This window comes from Mustela putorius, unplaced genomic scaffold (assembly GCF_011764305.1).
Source record: "Mustela putorius furo isolate JIRA1106 unplaced genomic scaffold, ASM1176430v1.1 tig00003869_pilon_pilon_pilon, whole genome shotgun sequence".
NCBI lineage: Eukaryota > Metazoa > Chordata > Mammalia > Carnivora > Mustelidae > Mustela > Mustela putorius.
The window spans coordinates 22,853,201-22,873,248 of NW_025422021.1; the positions used below are offsets into that span (position 1 = coordinate 22,853,201).

Genomic DNA, 20,048 nt, shown 5'->3' on the forward strand with positions numbered 1-20,048 from the left:
ATTTTTCTCAAGGAAAAATTTTGGGTTTTCTTAAGTAGTTGCAGCAATTGGTTGAGAGTCCATACCTTGGTGCCATAGAGCAGAGCTCTTGAAAACATTTTAAGTCAGGATGAACCAACTGAACTTTGGGAGTCTATAAAAAATCAGGAAAAAACTCTAGACACTTTCACTGGATGTCTCATTTAAAAACATGTATCCAGAAAATCTTATCCACAGCCTTGGTTTTAATTACCTCTTGCATACCAGGAGAACTCTCAAAGTTTTGCTTCTAACCAAGACCAATATTCTGAACCCTAAAGCTATTTTTTCTAATTACTGCCTCCTCAGCTCCACTTGGGTGTCTCACATTCATTCCAAACTCAAAGTCCTTAGTGGAATTCATACATATACAACCTGAATCTTCACAGTGTTCCCTTTTTTAGTGAATGGAATTTTTGTTCACTCAGTGCAGAGATCAGAACCTTGGGGCATGCCTAGAACATTTCTCTTTTCCTGCCTACTCCTTCCTCAACAAATAATCCTTCTTTCCATTTCCCCTGCCCAAGTGGGTTCTTGACAAAAATCCTTTATCACCCACATGATTGAATAATCCTCCCAACTAGTGACTGAGATTTAACTTGTGCCTCGGCACAACCCATTCTCCATACTAGTATCTGTAAGCGATATTTTAATATTTCAGACTATGGCATTCTCTTTCTTGGAGTTTTTCAGTGACTTCCCATTACCTTAAAAATTGGGACCCAAATTCTTAATGTGGCCTAAAAGACACCCACCCACCTGATCGAAATATTTCTTCTGACTCATCTAGTACTTTTCCATCTTGTCACATTGGCCTTATTCAGGTCCCTTTAAAACGACATGCCTTCTTGCCTGAGTCCTTAAGATCACACTCATACACAAGCAACATCTAGCTAATTTCTGTTCTACTTTCCAGTCCTGGTCGACATATTTTCTACTACAAACTTTCCTTGCTACCTCCGACAGATCAACTTTATCTTCTTGTGTTTTATAGATACACAAGGATTGGCATCTCCCACATTGTAGGTGTTCAGTAGTATTTTTAGACAGCTATGTTGATCTACTTAGACTTTTATTAATAAAAGGAGTGGCTGGACTCTAAGTCTGTTTGACTTCTGTGTCAAGAAACCATTTCCATAATGGAGTGACATAATGATCACTCCAATTCTGAAAGACTGTGGAAAAGACAGCTATTAGCAGTAGTGCTTTGATATATACACTAAAGATGTATTAATGGTTCAGAAAACTTAGAACTTAAAACTTGGGGGCTTTGTGGAAGTAATCTTAATCAAACTAAGATAGAAAACAGCAAGTTTTCTATTTGCTTCTTTGCCATATGTTATCAGAAACTTTGACCTCTGAGGTTTATGAAGGCATCTACAAACATTCTTGTTCTCCGTTTCAATTATCCTAATTCCATCAGAGCTTGCTAGATGTGTCATAGGATGACATGTTTCAGGACCTTGAAGAGGCAGATGACAACTGGTTGTCCACTTCCCTGTCCCTATCTTATTTTCTTGGCTTGTTTTCTTAAGAGACAGCTGCAACAGGGCAACAGAACTGGCCACTCTCTTCAGGGAAACTTATCTTTGGTGTTTTTGATTTCAAACTTGACTGCCAGTCATCCCCATAGAGTTAAATCTGGTGCTGCAGAGAATTGAGACCCTTGCTACTGTGTGTGTATCTGTGTGTGTGTGTGCGTGTGTGTGTGTGTGTGTGTGTGTATTGCACTCATGCATGTGTCTCTTTGGTGCTTTTTTGCTTTGGATTCTGATATGGTTATTCTGTGAAGTGATAAAGCCATGCCTACGTGGGTGGGAGGAGAGTGTATTTTCACTTTAACGAGTTGGATTTTCCTGGGGTCAATGATGTGGCGAAGAGGAGGATTTGTGGAAAAGAATGAACATTGAGACGGTGGGCTTAAAAGTGCAAGAGGAAATACCGGTTGCTCTCTGGGGTCAACCTCCATCTTGTTAAAGATGGCTCCTGCCAAATAGGCCACAGGAAAAGGAGCCTGGAACTGTAAGATGAGGGAGGAAGGCCTTTCTAGAGACTACAGGATAAAATATGAGCAAATGATATTTTGTGAATTATGTTGCCTAGTTGTATGGTTTTGTTTTATCTGGGTTTGTTTTCCTTTTTATTATATCTGAGCTTTAAGTGGAATTTATTTAAATATTCCATTCCGGTCCCTTTAATTTGGAAACAGGTCACTCATGCCAACCAATATTTGTACATAAACTTCATTTACCATCAAAACAGTAATGGTAGAAAAAGATCCAGTATTTTTCAAAGAATTTTAGCAACAATGTAACTTGCAATTTTTAGAACTGCATTTAAGTATTCTACTCTTTTCTTTCTAATGCAAGTGATTAAAAATCTGTTGCCTGTGTTTGTCCAACTTCTTCGGAAATTCAAAAAGACTCCACATGATCTTATCTCATTATCAACAGTTCTATGCAGGGGAAAATATTATCCCTATTTTGTGAAAATGATATTATTACCACTTTATACTTGCATAGTAGTCTAAATAAACCTTGGAGGTACTTTTCCCGTATTCTAGAAGAGTATAAAATGTTGTAAAGCTGTCGCTACATAAAGCTTACAGGAAAAACCTCAATATCTGACTGTAACTTTGGAAAGCTTAGGTAACGAGCCTAAATTCTAGAAAACTGAGACTAGAACTGGATTTCAGGATTCTAGCTTGTCATTCATTCCTTTTGGACCACCAGCACCTTCTAGTATTGATCCAGTTTGGGGGGAATTCCTGACTTTATGAATCTTTACTCAATAAAAGCCTGATGCTTGGGTCCCAAACCTCATTTGAAACTCCAGTTAGGGTGAAGAAAACTGGCTAGTGTCCAGAAGTAGCGGTTGGAAATGCTTCAGCTGAATCATGCACTGTCCAGCCTCAGGGTGTTAATGGTGCAAGATGTCCTGTCTGTGCTTTGTGAAAGAAGGGGGGAAGAGCATCTCTGAGGCCAGGTCTATGGTGGGATGGGTATGTTGTCCCTGGCCCTGTGATTTCCAAGCCTCTTCCTTTCTTTTTTCTTTTTCTTTTTCTTTTCTTTCCTTTCCTTTCCTTCTCTTTTCCTTTCTTTCCTTCCCTCTTCTTCTCTTTTGTCTTCTTCCTTCCTCCCTCCTTCCCTCCTTCCTCTTTCTCTCTTTCTTTTTTTCCTCTTCTTAAGATTTTGTGTATTTATTTGAGAGAGAGAGGAGAGAGAGAGAGAAACACACACACACACACACACACACACACACACAAGTAGTGGGGCGGGGGGTAGAGGGAGAGAGAGAAGCCAGAAGACTCCCTGCTTATCAGGGAATCTATCACAGGGCTCAATCCCAGGACCTGGAGATCATGACCTGAGCCAAATGCAGAGACTTAACCGACTGAGCCACCCAGGTCTCCTACATGGACTTCTCTAGAGAAGGTATGAGCTATTTAATATTCTTTAATAAGCTTAATTTCTGCTTAAACTTATTAAGATAGGTTTCTCTGTTTGCAACTAAAAGCTTTGACCAATATGCAGCTCAAGTTTCTTTTGTTGGGATGACTTAGACCACAAGCCAGATGAGCACTCTTTTGTCCTTTTTAATGTTTACTCACTTTCAGCTTTGGCATTCATTCACATTACCTGTACTTTACCCAAATCACTGTCTCTGGTTTGGCAATGTGAATGTCAAGGGAGCAAATCTTTCATTATAGAAATGCTGCTGTTGTTCAACTAACTCATTTATTCAACGAACATAGTGTCAGTATGAGGGGAGCAGAGGGGAAGATGCACATACTCTTGGAAAAGCAGGTTTGGGACAATACAGTTGAGGATCTTAAATGTCATTTATTCATTCAAAAAGTATTTATTGAGTACTTATTATGAGCTAAGCTGATTTCGAATGCCAGTGTTAGAATTTCTGGTGTTAGAAATGGCAACGTGTCTTAGATAGCTTTCAGTGTTATGATCACATCTGTGCTATAAAAAGATTCCTCTGGCTGAAGGGTAGTGGGAATAGATTGGAGAAGAGTGAACCTCAAGGAAGGGAGATCAGTTAGAAGGCTTTTTGACATTTCAAGTAAAAGAAGATGGTTGATCTGAGGTAGGATGGTGGCAGTGAAGTGGGAAGAAGTAAAAAAAAAAAAATTGAGAGATATTTAGAAGAGTTAGAATCCATAGAAACTACTGATTAATTTGATGTGAAGGAGGAGAGAGAGAGAGGAGAGATAAGGGAAAAAACCAAGGTATCTGACGTGAGTGGTGACAATTACCAAGATAAGTAAGACAGAAAGAGTAGATTTGGGAGCAGGTTCTGTTTTACACATGTCGGATTTGACCACCTTTGCACTATATAGGTAGAAATGACAGTAGCATATACAAATCTGGAGTTCATGGGCAAGGTCAAGGCTAGAGACAAGGACTTGGGAGTCTTGAGCACAAAAAAACCAGAAATAAACATTGAAGTCATGGGAAAGGATTAGATCACCAAGGGAGAGTATAGAGAAATGAGCTATTCCACAGGTCTCAAGGTATGGTTCAGGGAGACCTGTGGGTATTCAAGACCATGCTGGAGGGTCTATAAGGTAAAAATTTTGTCTATGAGTCATGCTAAGATGTAATTTGTCTTTTCCAGTACATTCTGACACAAAGATACAATGGTATTTTCCAGAAGCCACAAGATATGTATGATGTTAATGATTTGGAAGCTAATGGAATGTGTGCTTGTGTATGCCTGTGTTTTAAAATTTTCTCAATTTAAATTTATAATATGATAAATGTTGATAGTTAGAGCCCACTTAAATATAAGCTCTCTGGGGTCCTCAGAATTTTTAAAGTGTAAAGGGATCATAATAATCAAAATGTCTAAGAACCAGTAGGCTACAGAATTTAGCCTTGATTCTGTATGCAAGGGTGATCACTAAAGATTTGAGGGCAGGGGAAAACATAATCAGAGTCATGTTAATAAAAAGTTATTCTGATGGCTGTGTTGAGGAAACATTTTGATGGGGATAACATGAAGCAATGGAGGTGATTTAGTTGGTAATTACAACTCAGGTAATGAAGATGTTAGGGGCTTGAACTTCGGAAATAACTGTGAATGACAAGGACAACACAAAAGGAAAATAAATGTGATTTTATTATGACTGAATGTGGATCATGACTGAAGAATAAAATTAGTAAAAGAGAGCTGGTGTTGTAACGACGTGTCTGGAAGAAAGGTCTTGTTTCTCCTACCATTTTAAGTGCAGGAAAATTGACAGTTCCTTGACATCTGATGAAGATTCTTGAGGTAAAAACTGTCTAATAAAACTAGGATGGAAGCCATACACATAATTCTAGATTTCCTACTAGCATTTACAGGCAAAAGGGGTGAAATTAATTTTAATAATATATTTCATTTAACCCAGTATACAAAATACTATCATGTCAACATGTAATTAACTTTAAAAATTATTGAGACTTTAGGGGGTACTAAGTCTTTGAAGTCTTTTGTATATCTGACACTCACAGTACCTATGAGATCAGACTAGTCATATTTCACGTACTCAAGAGCCACAGGTGGTTAGTGGCTGCTGCCCTCAACAGAGCAGCTTTAGATTACTCTTTTGCTTGAGTCAAGGTCATCAGAACACCAGTGTTGATTTGGCTGGGATTGAAGTAACTGTGTTTTTGTTTGTTTGTTTGTTTTGTTTTGTTTTTAGTTATTTACTCAGGAAGGGATGGATTTGTACTGAGTCCTATAACTCTCTCACCTCCTTGTCACCTCACTCTGGTAGAGTATAATTAGAGGTCCTTTCTAAGGAAATGCTCCAGGTAGTAGTGGTCTGCTTACTTGGAACTGAATCTTTGACCTGCATTTTACAGAGCCTGTACTGAATGCAGCTAATAAGCCCAGCACACTGACATTAATCAGTAGGAGGGAAAACTGAGACAAAGTTTGAGTTATTTGGAAAGACCATATTAATAGTGTTAGGGATAGTAATAGTAATAGTAATAGTAATAGGGATATGAAAATTCAGGGAAGGGATGCAGCCATTTTGGAAGGTGGTGAAAACATAATGTAAGTACTTAAAGACTTTAAGCTTTTAGCAGTGGCAGTGGAAGAAAGAAACTGTTTGATGTCCCACTATCATGTCCACAGAGATGCCATTATTTTTCTTCTTTATGAGACTTGAACTGTCCTTGAGGTAGATGGATTAAAGGTACATACTATAGAACCTTAATAAAGGTCCTAAAACACATGACTATTTTCATGGAATGAAATGACCAATCAAAAGGAGAAAGAGGAGAATAGGAGTGAACCCGAGTTCCTTAATAGAAAGATTTCTGGGATTACAAGATGAGAAGAGTAGAAATGAGTTTATCATAGGCTCCTTTAGGGAGAATATGAGTTTAGGGAAGGAAAAATGCAGTAAAATGAGAACAGACTAGACCTTGATAGTATATAGCAAATTATTGTAGTATGCCTCCTCACCATATGCTCATTCCATGATAAGTTCATGTTCCAAGATGAAATGAAAAATTAAGATGCATGGCATGGGAGATTCTAGAAAGGATAACAAAAAAAGAAAAATGTATGATAAAAAAAAATCCCAAACAACCATACCCAACAAGTAGTCATTTTCAAAGTTCAATTATTATACACATTTGTTTGCCTTATTAATTCAGAAAGTTCGTTTGCAAATGTGTCGAGTCATTCCAATTTAAAATTCCTATACTTGTTTTTCTTGGTTATGTAAGATTCATTCAACCAAAGTCTATTTCACTGGTGGGTTATGAACCCCTTGATTATTGCTGTTGTTTTCTTTTGATTATGAGGATCCAGGAGTCATGATGTAATGTTGCTATGGTAATGAATATGTACAAATAGATGATTAAGGGTGGGGGGGGAGGTTAAGTCCTGAGAAACACATTTGCATATAAATTCTTTCCAGTGAGTTAAAAAAAAAAAAGTCACACGTGAATTTTTTCTGTTACGTACAAAAAATATAAAAGATGTGTTATATCATATCATATATTCAACAATGCATTGTGTTGCTTATATTCAATGACAGGAGTCACTCACTATTCTCCAAAGAATATTTTCTTAATAATAGTTCACACAAGGGGTGCCTGGGTGGCTCAGTGGGGTAAGGCCTCTGACTTTAGCTCAGGTCATGATCCTAGGGTCTGGGATCAAGCCCCGCATCGGTTTCTCTGCTCAGCGGGGAGCCTGCTTCCCCTGCTCCCCTGCCTGCCTCTCTGCCTACTTGTGATCTCTGTCTGTCAAATAAATAAATAAAATCTTTTAAAAAAATAATAGTTCACACAAAAAGGTATTGGATTAAGATTGGATTAATTTCTATAGGGATGTGTATGTGTGTGAATAAAATATACTCTTCTAAATTAAAATTGGGACACATTATGATGATTAAATTCTTTTCTTGGTTGCCACGAAGGTGGTGTTAAGAACACAAGCATATCAGAAATATTTATAATTATCTAAGAGAATACTTTGCCAGCTATTGGGCTTCAATACATTTAGAATGACTAACTCCTTACTTCAAAACCTCTATAGTATTGGTGTTGGAAGGAGAACATGCACCAGAGTACAGAGGGAAATGGTGTTTGAAGATGAAGTTAAAAATACTTCTACAAATTACGTGCTTAGCTTTTGAATACTAACCTTTTTGTGTGTGTGTATGTCACAGAACTTTGTGCCAAAATGCAAAAGATCCTGATTCCTTTATTGGCTGGCCATATGCTGACTGGCAAGGCACCCAACAACTCTATTTTTTTTTTTTTTCAGTACTCTGCTTAAGACCTTGCCATTGATGAGGATTCACTAGACCAGCACTGCCCAATAAACACATAATACAAGCCATATGTATTTTAAAATTTTTAGTAGGCATGTTAAAAAGTAAAAAGAAATAGGTAAAATTAACTTTAGAAATCTATTTAGCCCAATACTTTAAAAATATTATCATTTTAACATAAACAATAGAGAAGCTATTAATGATATATTTTACCTTCTGTTTTTATATTAAGTCTTTGAGATCCAGCATGTATTTGATACTTAGAGCATGTCAGTTCCAATTAGACACATTTCAAGTGCTCACTACCTACACGTGGCTAGTGGTACCATAGCATGTGTCCAGTAGATTCTGTAGTGGACAGGGCACCATTAGATGCAGAGACAGTGTTGGGTTTGTTTAGAATATTAAAGTTATTCAATATTAGACTTCTTGCGTAATAACCTTCCTTTTTTTTTTAAGAAGATAAGAGCTTTCTGACATGCAGGGATGTTGCTTCCTGGATTCAAGAGACAAAATAAATATTGAAAGTAAATACCTGACATTAGTATAATGCCTGATGGCTTAACAGGCTTTCACGGTCACTCCTCTTTTAAATCCCAGTCATGTTTTCGAGAAATAGGGAGGGATGAAGTTCCATTTACTCTTGAGGAAGCAGGCACAGACACTAAATCCTGCTCTTTCAGCTCCAAATCTCATGATCCAATGGTAGATCACAATCTAGGGTTCAGTTACCAAATAATGAGCCAGCCCAGTCAGCCAAAATATAATGTGTCCTAGCATTTTCTTGTCTTTTTTTTTTTTTTTTAAGCATCTGTTTTGTGGGTGTCTGGAAGGGCTCAGTCTTGTCCCACATCTCAACTTTTTTTTTTTTTTTTTTGCTTGGATCCAGAATAAAATTAGAACAAAGTCTTTTTACCCTTAGGAATGTTTTGATTCATCCAAGGTGGTGATGGTGGGGGTGAGATCTTGAGGACTGTCACCAAATCCAACAAACATCCCACCCCCATTACTGTGATCTTTTGGTGGTGAAATCAATTACATACATTATTTCACCAGAAGACTTTCATAAACCTCAGAAAGAACACTCTATTTAGAGCTGAGGGGGTGAGGAAGCAAGTAATACCTCTTGCTCTCAAGCAATTAATATATATGACAATCGATTTTCAAGGCGCCCCCTAACAGTGGCAATAATACCAATGTCGGCTTTTGGGCTTTGTGTGTGGTTCAGGCTAAAAAAATCCCATTCACTTTAACGTATAGGCTACATATATGAATTAAATTTGGGCTGATTTCTGATAATTGGCAACTATGCCCTTAAATTTTCAATCACAACCCGCATGGGAAGCTCGCCCGTTTGATGAGGGGGCTCCAGGAATTAAATTCAAACAAGTTTCCAACACATTATTTTAAATGACGCTTCACCTTGCCTTTATCCTTGTGTACGATTCCCCTCTTCCGGCCCATATTTTCATTGCTGAAATTGTTGCAAGAGACCTTCCATAGCGCATAGGAAGACGGGTATTTTGCCTCCAAATGTGTCAGATAACTACATGGCCTGGCGCTGGTGGTCCAGCTTTGGTCCATTGGGGGGGGGGGTCATCGGAATACATCGAGTAAGAAAGTTTATTAAGCCCAAACTATGGGTAGCCAAGGCAGTAGGGATTGGTTATTTCCAGGGCTGAACAGAGAGGGCGCCCTTCTACAGACGCGCGCACAGCCGGGAAAAGGTGGTGGGACGAGCCCCGCGGGAAACCTGAGGCTGTCTCAAGGCTCAGTCTACTTAGAAAACCTTTAGCCCACGGGACTACAAACAAATGTCAAGAGATCTGGACGAGTGGCTCTTCTGTAAGAGGCTGTAGAGCGACCACCAGGAAGGAATTGCGGCAGGGTTTAAGTTTCCCTAAAGCCTCGGTGGGGCTCTTCCTCGCGTCCTGACCCTTTTCCCAGCTTTCCGGTCCTGTGGGTTCCGCGCTACCCAATCCCCTCTCTTGTCCCCAGCTCTGGGCAGTCTCACTGCCCGGCCTTTGGGCTCCCTTTGCCCGCCTGGCCGGCAACGCAGGCCCCGGGCTGCTGGAAGAGGGCGCAGGGGGCGGAGGCGCGGCGGGGGCGGGCTCTGTCCCCCCCGCCCCCCGCCCTTTCAGCGGGCTGCTGAGGCCGGTGGCAGGAGCGTCGCGCACTGCCAGCCGCGGGGGGCAAGGGATGGGGGAGGCAGGAGAGCGGGGCGCCCGCATGGATTAGAGCCAACCGCGCTCTTCAAAAAGGTGACGGGACTGTGCTTCCATCCTGCCCGCGCCCCGGGAACTTCAAAGCGGCCCGGGCGGCTCGGACCGCCTAGCTCCGCTCTGGGACCTCGCAGCCCCGGCGCGGCCGCCCGGTGGCCATGACCCGAGCGCAGTGCGCGACGCTCCGCCAGGCTTTCCTGTTGCTCGCCACCGCCGCCGCGATCTCGACAGGTACGACGGGCGCTCCTTCTGCAGCGCAAGAGAGGGTGGGAGTAGGGGGAGGTCTGCGGGTGGGCACGCGGGTGGAGTAGAAGGTGCTGCGAGTACACTGACTTTCCACTGGGCGGAGTGGGAAGCGCCAGTTGGATCGAGAGGGCGCGGGATAGGGCGCAGCGTGGGCACCTGACGTCTGGTAGCCATAGGATTAGACAGGTGTGCTGGGGACGGAGCCACCAGGAGGAGCGAAAAAACGACAGGGACGCGGGGGTAGTAGGGGTGAGGTGGGTGACAAATTTGGGGGCAGTTTGCAGCGGAGGGAGTGTGTTTGTGGGTGTGCGTTGGGCTGGGGAGTTGAGTGGCACCAGGAGTTCACGCTGCAGGGGCTTCGGGCACGCTCTGTACTGGGCTCCGGAGAGCTGAGCAAAGATTGTGGCGCGGTGGTGGTGGAAAGGTGGTGGGGAATGGTGGTGGCGATTCGGTCTGAGTTTTAGGAGGCAAAGGATCTCTCAGAAGCCGCGGGTGCCAAGCTCTGTAGGCGGGAGAGGGAGCTTAGATCTGCGTGGTTTGCAACGCACATTGCTTTCGAGGTACGATCTTTACCAAGAGTTGCAGGAGAAAAAATTCTGGCAAGCGCCCCAGCGTTTTTAACAGGTCTGTGCCTTGATAGGCTAAATAGAGCCCTCGGCCCAAGCTGGAAACCAAACATTTCTTATAACGTTTACTAGAAACTGGGGCAAATGCATCTTCGGTAAAATCATAGTGTGCTATGAAGAAAAACCCTTTAGCTCTAAAACTGTTTTCGTTATAACATTATCTTGGGCTATGGAGAACAGCGGCAGATTCCTTGCTAACTCGTTCTTTAAACATTTCAATCAGACATTTAAGACATTTGCACACAAAAACCTGGTGTTTTTCCATAGAGCTGTACTTTGTCCGAAGCTGATTTTTATGCATTTTTGTTTTCCCAGATGACAATCTGTTTGACATTAATAGCTATACTCCAGGGTGGGTAGTTTTCCTTTTAGTGACATGTGCAGGGGAATGTTTTGAATAGTATGATTTCTGTCAAGTGCAGATTTGATGTTTCAGATGGCCTGAGAGAATCACTTCATACAATATTCAAATGAAAATTGACTATTGGAAGTGATTAATACAATATGAGGATTAAAGCATTTTAGTTATCTTTGGAAAAGCACAGGCTTTTAGGAAAGCTACTACTCAGAGACTGTCCAGAGAATGATGGGATAAAGTGAAACATTTGCATTCAGAGTTAGTAAATTCATCAGTGGGAAGAAAACTGACAATGGGAAAGTCTTTATGAGAAATGAGCAGAAACTCCACTAACTTGGAACACTCAAAGTACTCTTGATGAATTTAACAGACTTAAAAAAAAAAAAAAAGAAGAAGAAGAAGAATTAAATAGCCTTCTAGGTATCACAGTTTTGACGAGGTACCTGTAAAATTACCTCCACAGATTGCCTGTACAACACTTTTTATTTTAGGGAGCTAATAAATTTGCCACAGACATTTAAAAAAGATAATTATTTTTTTATCTAACATATATTTTGTTATATGTCAGAATCTTCAGAAAATTTTAGAGACCCTGGGCATAGCAGTATTGATAAATATGCAAAGCTATGTTCTTTAAAAGGCATGGAAACTTTTGACATTGAAATGTATGAAAAAGAAAAAAAATAGACCATCCATTCAAAAATTTTTTCCCTCAAAATATGAAGGCTAAGAAAAATGACCGATATGGAGATAATGTGTCAATATAGTAAAGAAGTACTTACCAAAATTAAACTTTTATAATAAACTTTTCTATGTCAAATCTCTTGTAAGAACTTTATCTCTCTTTGTGTCCTGCAGAAACAATGTCTATTGCTGTCTACTTTCTTGAATTTTACTTTTATACCCATCTTTGATTATTTGGCAGAGGAGGTCAAAGTAGTTTTTTAAAAACTTCATCTTTTAAATTGTTTTTCTCATGTGGTTACCTGTATGGTTTTTTAATCTAGTTACTTTTATAAATTACATAGTTTGTCATAATGGTCAATTTTGAAAATGTAGAAGTCACTCCTGACACTATATCATGGCTGGGTGGCAGAAAGCACCACTTTCCAATCTGACTCTGCTGAGCACCAGGCTTATGACTTTAAATACCTGAAGACATCGATAAACCAATAAACTCTTTCTGCTTGGCTGTTATTCCCCAGCATCTCTGTCACCTAAACCATGCCATGCATTAGCAGTAGAGTAGAAACAATTGTTCCTTGATGAGACTCTCAGAGGGTAACCATTGATGGAAAAAAAAAATGAGAAAATATTTATTGGGCTGGGCTGGCTAAAAAATTAGGCTTCTCTGAGTTACACTAATTATCTAGTGTCTGGGTTCCTTGTTGTTTGGTAAGAAAGACTTCAGATGATCTCACATTTATCAGGTATACTAAACAAAAAGTCAGCACGAAATATCTTGGAGTTCTGGAGTTTGAAGCTGTGATTGGGATATTATATGGATTTACACATGGTGCATTCTCTACTAATTTTATGAAATTCCTTGGTCTCCTGGTTGGGAATGGATTATTAAGAGTCTGGAAAGCTACAATAAATAAATAAGTTAGTAAGTGAGTAAAAGTTCAGGGGCTACATAGTTGGGTTAGTCAGTTAAGTGTCTGCCTTCAGCTCAGGTTATAATTCCAGGACCCAGGATCCAGGACCCCCTCTCCCCTCCCCTGCCCAGGGCTGGGCCTGCTCCTGAGTGGAGAGCCTGCTTCGCCATCTCCCTCTACAGTTCTCCCTGCTTGTGATCTCTCTCAAATAAATAAATAAAATCTTAAACAAAATAATAAAATAAAGAGACTGGAAAGCTAGATGCAGTTGCTCTAAGAGTGAGAAGATAACTTTTCATTTAATAAACAGGATAGGGGTTTCAGATGGGGAGATGTTTCCGCTGCCCATTTTAAGGTGTGCTGGAAGTGAAAGTGAAAGCCTTGGGCTGGATGAGGGTACAAATGCAGAAGAAGTTGCCACCTTTGCCCTTCTTTAAGCAGGGTCATTTATTGGTTGGTTGACACACATGTGACACAGATGGTTCTTAAGGAAGAGACTTCTCTGGCCCAGGAGAAACTCTGTGCAGAAGTCCTTGGCAGCATATTTCTTCATTAACTGTAGTACCTCAACTTGTTATCTAGCCTCAAGTTATCAAACAGAGTTCCTCAAATAAATGTAAGTGTAAGAGAGGAATGGGGATGATTCCAAATTTTTGATTCGAGCAGTGGAGGAGTAGTACCATGATGTGGGGTCAGGTTGGCAACCTCAGGAGGAGCAGATCGGGCCCCAGGTGGGGGTGGGAATGGTGGCCCACAGCTGGAACTAAGTTTCGGCATGGAGAGCTTAAAATGCCTAGTACACACCAAAGTGGAGATACCAAGTAGGCAGTTGGTTGTTTAGGGCCTGGGGTTCCAGGCACAAGTCTAGACTAAAAAATCAAGAGTCAAAATAATTGGTCTTTGATTCCAATTTAACTGAGTGTTCTGTACTTTTACCTGGCTGTCCTACATGAAAGAGATAATTGCGGTGAGCTAAGCTGCTCTTGTTTCGGGTATGCTGGGATCTTAGGTTAGAAAGAGAAGCACAGACCTCTTTTCTAGTTCTTTCTCTTACCACTTGTATTCTAGCTCTGCCACCGCCCCTGTATGTGTCTCTGAATGCTCACCTCTAGCACTTGCGGTCATGCGTTGCCTGGCTCTACTGTTTTCAGTGAACGGAGAGACAGCCTCTCTTAACCTTACATGGGTTCTTGACCTGAAAAGGTGGTGAGAAAGTTAGAGCTCCCTAGACTCCCTGGTGGGTGAAAGCAGGTAGTTTTGCCCAACTATTTTCTTGAATGTGATTGTTATTTTCAAATGCATTTTTAGAGTATTTGCCTTTTGAATAAGCATTCCTAGGTTTCTCTTTTAGGAGAACTGCTTCCAGGCAGTAGCCAAGATGCAGTTCATTGTATTTTTCTTGGCAGTACTTGTATCTCTTACTGTAAATAAGAGACGGATAAGGGGAGTGGAGAATGGGCAGAGTCAGAGCAGGGGAGGGGGTACCCTCACAGGACCTGTTCATCGAAGGCAGATTGAGGTTTAAGAGCAGGTGCCTAAGAGAGTTAACTGCTCATCCTTTGGGGAATGGACAGGGATACATTGATTTCAACTATGGACTTTTTAATTCTTGCTCTGACCTAAGTCTTGGCCAGCTACCAAATGATTAGTATGGGCTTCATTTTGAGATGTGTAGAGGACGGTGGCCTTTTAAATGAACAACTCTATGCATGGATCATTAACAAGCTTAAACGGATATGTTCGCATGTATATCAAGGGTTTATTTTAATAAAATGAGAGAGCTAATTTCTAAATATAAATGGAAAACAGAACTAAACGGGGAAAAAGAGGGAAAATTCTAAGCACCAAGTGTGTCCTCTATATTGTTCCTTATCACTTATCTGTGAGGCCACCTCTGCGTTTTTCATTGTTTTGGCTGTCTCTATTTTAAATTTTCGTAGCCAATTCTCCGATCTCAAGTTTTATCCTTACATTATTTACGAAACTGGGATAATAAAGGGATATATTTGTAAGTGGTACAGATTTTCCCCGTTTCCTAGGAGAAATCGGAATACCCAATACTGTCCTGTCGCAGCTGTGCTTCTTCAGTCTAAGAGGGGTCATTCAGGGTGATATCCAGAAAAGAGAGGCAAAATAAAGCAAAGTAACTGTTCTTTTGGTTACCTGGTACTTTGTCCCCTAATTGCATGGCAGAACTCTAACCTACTCCTCTTTTCAAACTTTGTAACAGTTAAACAGCCTAAGGATAAAGGGGAGGAGGCTGTGATACCTCAGAATCCTGGATCCTGACACTGACTGAAAGGCTGCAGGATGCCTGCCAAGTGAAGCAGGACGGCGGAGTGGGGACCTCTTTCTCCAATACCTCACATTAGTCCCCAGCCTTCTTGGTAGCGGACAAGTTTCAGGCAATAATGTCAGGGGCTACTGCTCAGGCAGGAAAAGGTGGAGAGTTTGTGGAGAGAGATGGCTGGTTCTCTTCTACCAAGAAGCAGGTCCTGCCCTTCCCACATTTGTTACCTCTGTAGAAGACAGGACTGTGGTCATGAACCTGGTGCCTTTCACATTCTTTGGAAGCCACATCCCTAAAGCACATGGGCCTCTTGGTTCCCCCGAATGGGGACAGGAAAACCACTACTCCTCACATTTAGGAATCCAGTAAAAAGTAAAAGGGAGGGAGGAGGTGAGTAGGAGTGTGAAGCAGGCAGGAGGAGACTTCATTTCCATAGAAGCCAGCGCTCCTAATTGGGAGGGGTTGCTCGTTGCTTTACCACATGGCTCTTGCATTCACTTGCTCTGATTGGCCAACGAGAATCATAAGGTTCTACTCTGTCCTCATTTTTTTGCTTTTTGTCCTCCAGAGTAATTTCCCTTTTCTGTTGTTCTCTGCTGTGTTTTAGAGTATGTGCATATACTTATGTTTCTTTGGAACTGTTTTAAATTAATCCCCTCAAGAATTCATGGGTGAATCATTCAGTATGACTCAAGAGCTTGGCTTATTATTTTTTAAAACAATTTAAATTTGCCAGTGACTTAAGGATCCCAAATTAGATCTATCTACTTTTTCATTAAACTTTTCACACCGAGAAAATGATTAGGATACTTTAGTTTTGGAAGCGAGACACGTATATTTTCTTCTAATTTGTTTTATCATCCCTATCTCATGGTAAGGTACAATGATTGAGAAAAGCACCGTATCTCTGTATGTGGATTGAGTTCTTTTTAAATATTTTGTTTAACACCATGATTGACTTGGTCAAAAACAAGATGAGAAATAAATCTAACCCATTATGGTCCAGACAATGAGCATTTTAATGCGAAATGTTTAGTTTCATAAAGGCATGCTTATCCAAGAGATGTTAACTCAAAGGGTGGTAATCCAGATTACCACAGCTTTAAGGAACCAGATTGTTTTAAAACAGAGCCAAAATATATTGAAGAGTATTAATACATCACATCTCATAATTTTATCTGATGACATTTTTCTGGACTGCTCCCTTAAAAGTGTGTTTATTTCTTTTCTCCATCCCCATTATTGCTCTTCAAGAATATAAAAATCTGCTCTGTGAATATTTGTCTGCTCTAATAATCAAAGTGAGACTTTGTTCTCACTCAAATTCTACCTATTACCTGTAGTGTATATTTCTCAGAAAAAGGTAATCCATTGTAAATTTGAAACTCTAAATAAAGAATAAATATATGATTAGCAGAACGTTTCTTTCTTTCTTTTTTAAAAAAAAAGATTTATTTATTTATTTATTTATTTATTTATTTATTTGAGTGCGAGAGACACAGGGATAGAGGGAATACAAGCAGAGGGAGTGGGAGAGGGAGAAGCAGGCTTCCACGGAGCAGGAAGCCAGATGCGGGGCTGGATCCCAAGACCCTGGGATCATAACCTGAGCTGAAGGCAGACCCTTAACAGACTGAGCCACCCAGGCGCCCGTAGTAGAACATTTCTTACAGGATAATAAATGTATAATTAAATGGATCTCTCTTTATTTTTTAATTTTTTCCTTACAGCTGTTCTCTAGCTGTATATTAACTATATTAAAAAGTATTACTTTTTGCACAGAGGAGAAAATTAATTTCATTAAGACAAATGGACTTTAAAGAATGAGATTTATTGTGTCAAATCAAGATGAAGATGCTCTTTTAGAATTGCTTTTACTGAACTCTGCTTTATATATTGTCATTATCATAAAGTTTTCCTAAATTCCTTTATTATGTTTCTAATATCTATAGGGTTTATAGTGCTGTCTCTCTTATATTTCTGAATTGGGAATTTGAATTTTCTTTCTTTTTCCCTTGATCGGTGCGAATTTATCAATTTTATTAAATTCTTTCAAATAAATAACTTTGGCTTTATTGATTTTCAGGTTTTTTTTTTCCTTTAGTTGTTTTCTACTCTTAACTTAATATTTCCTTCCTCTACTTACTTTGAGTTTAATTTATTCTTCTTTATTCTAGCTTCTTAAGTTGGTACTTTAGATCAACAGCAGGCAAACTTCTTCTTAAAGGATCAGATAATACATATTTTAGGCTTGTGGGCCAAACAGTCTGTGTTACAATTACTTGATTCAGCCATTTTCATGTAAAATCAACCATAGACAATGCATAAACAAATAGGTGTTGCTTTATTTACAAATGGGACAGCCAATGGGCCATAGTTTGATGACCTTTTATTAAATCATTCATTTAAGACCTTTCTTCTTTTCTAATACAGGCATTTAAAGTTTCACATTTCCTCCTTGGCAACTGTTTCAGCTCATTCATAAATTGTGCTATGTTGTATTTTAACTTTCAGTGAGTTCAGAGTATTTTCTAGTTTTCTTTATGATTCTCTGGGACTTGTGGGTTTTTTAGATGTCCTTTGTTTAATTTCTAAATATTTTGGGGATTTTCAGGTTGTTTTTTGTTATTGAGTTCTGATTTAAATACACTGGGAGTGAAAGAACATAATCTGTATAATTTTAATTTTTCTGAATTTTATTGATCTGTTTTAGAGCCTAACCTGTATCTGACCTGGTAAATGTATTACATGTTCTTGAAAATAACGTATATTCTGCTGTTGTTGGGTGGAGTGTTCTATAGATGCTATTTGGTCAAGTTGTTTCTCAGAGTTATTCAAGGCTTCTATATCTTTATTGATTTTCTACGTGCTTGTTTTTCAATTACCAAGAGAGGATTGTTGATATCTCCTACATACATGTGAATTTGTCTGCTCCTCTTTTTAGTTTTTCTGATTTTTGCTTCATGTGTTTGAAAATTTTGTTAATATGTACATATACCTTAAAATTGTTATGTTCTCTTAATGCATATTTATCATTAGGAAATCTCCCACTTTACCCTGGTGTTATTTATTCTTATGCCATGTCTCTCTTTATCACTTGTAATCTTTGCTTTAAAGTTTACTCTGTTAATATTAATATAGCCATCCCAGCTTTTTCATGGTTAATCTTTTTGTATCTCTTTTTATATAGCTACTCCTGCTTTCTTTTACTGATTGCCTGCATATCATAGATTTCTCTTATTCTAAACTTTTATTGTATCTATGTATGTATACATACATATATATATATATATATATACTTATGTGTGTGTATACACACACACACAAATATATATATATATATATATATATATATATATATATATATTAAATTGGGCTTCTAGTAGAGAGCATATGGAAAGGTCCTGCTTTTTTATTCAGGCTTACATACTTGTCTTTTAACTGGAGAATTTAGAACATGCACATTTAATGTATTTATCAATATGGTTGTGTTTAAATCTGTCACCTTATTGTTTTTATGTCTCTCCCTTTATTTCTTTCTACTTTTTGCCTTAGTTTGGTTTAATTGACAAAATGTTACTATTCTGTATTATTTCCACTATTGGTTTATAAGCTACATCTCTTTGTCTATTTTTAGTGATTGTTCCAAGTTTTATAATGTCCATCATTAAATTATCATAGTTTAATCTAAGAACCTTATTCTCATATTCTTTCATTTTTTTCTTCTTGTCCCTTGTGTAATTAATCTCACATGTTTTACTTCTAAATATTTTATAGACCTTGAAAAAAATAGTTCTTATTTTGGCTTAAATACTTAGTTATTTTTATATGAATTAAAAAATGAATGTAGGATTTTGCATTAACCCACGTATTTATCATTTCTGCTCATTGTTTTCCATTATTCTGTGTAGAAGTGAATTTACATCTGGTGTCTTTTTCCTTTAACCTGAAGAACATTTCTTCTGACAATGAATTTTATTTTCTGGAAAAGATTTATTTCATTTTCCTTTTCCTCATCACTTAGTTAAACTTCTCATCAATTGACTATCTCACACCAGTCAGAATGGCTAAAATTAACTCAGGAAACAGTAGATGTTGGCAAGGATGTGGAGAAAGGAGAACCATCTTACACTGCTGGTGAGAATGAAAACTGGTACAGCCACTCTGGAAAACAGTATGGAGTTTCCTCAAAGGGTAAAAATAGAACTATCCTATGAGCCAGCAATTGCACTACAAGGTATTTATCCAAAGGATACAAACATAGTGATTTGAAATGGCAACCACACACCAATGTTCAAAGCAGCAATGTCCACAATAGCCAAATAATGGAAAGAGCCCAGATGTCTATCAAGAGATGAATGTATAAAGAAAGTGAGGTATATATTAACAATGGACTATTACTCAGCTATCAAAAATAATGAAATCATGCCATTTGTAATGATGAGGATGGAACTAGAGGGTACTATACTAAGCAAACCACATTAGTCAGAGAAAGACAAATAGCATATGATTTCACTCATATGTGGAATTTAAGAAAAAAAAACAGATGAACATAAGGAAAGAGAAGAAAAAATAAAATAAGCTGAAAATAGAGAGGGAGGCAAACCATAAGAGACTCTTAACTATAGGAAACAAATAGGGTTGCTGGAGAGGAAGTGGTTGGGGGACTGGGACTGGGACTGAGTAATGGGCTAAGTAGTATACTTGATGTAGTGAGTCCTGGGTATTATATGCAACTGATGAATCACTAAATCCTATCCCTGAAACTAATAATAATAATGAAAAAGAAACTTTTTATTAGCTGGAATTGAAAGAAATTTAGTTCATCGATTCATATATCCATCAACTAGATCATACCATTATGCTTGCTTTATCACATATATATCTGTTTATCTATT

The 20,048-nt window shown here is 38.9% G+C and overlaps 1 protein-coding gene across 1 annotated transcript in view; it reads left to right on the forward strand.

Moving 5' to 3' along the window:
- The first annotated feature begins 9,559 nt into the window (after positions 1 to 9,559).
- Positions 9,560 to 20,048, forward strand: part of ACVR1C (activin A receptor type 1C) — a 78,860-nt gene continuing 68,371 nt past the window's right edge. The window contains exon 1 of the mRNA XM_004743893.3: positions 9,560 to 10,263. Within this exon, the coding sequence (XP_004743950.1) occupies positions 10,191 to 10,263 (73 nt within the window). The 5' untranslated portion in view covers positions 9,560 to 10,190. The remainder of the gene's footprint in view (positions 10,264 to 20,048) is intronic.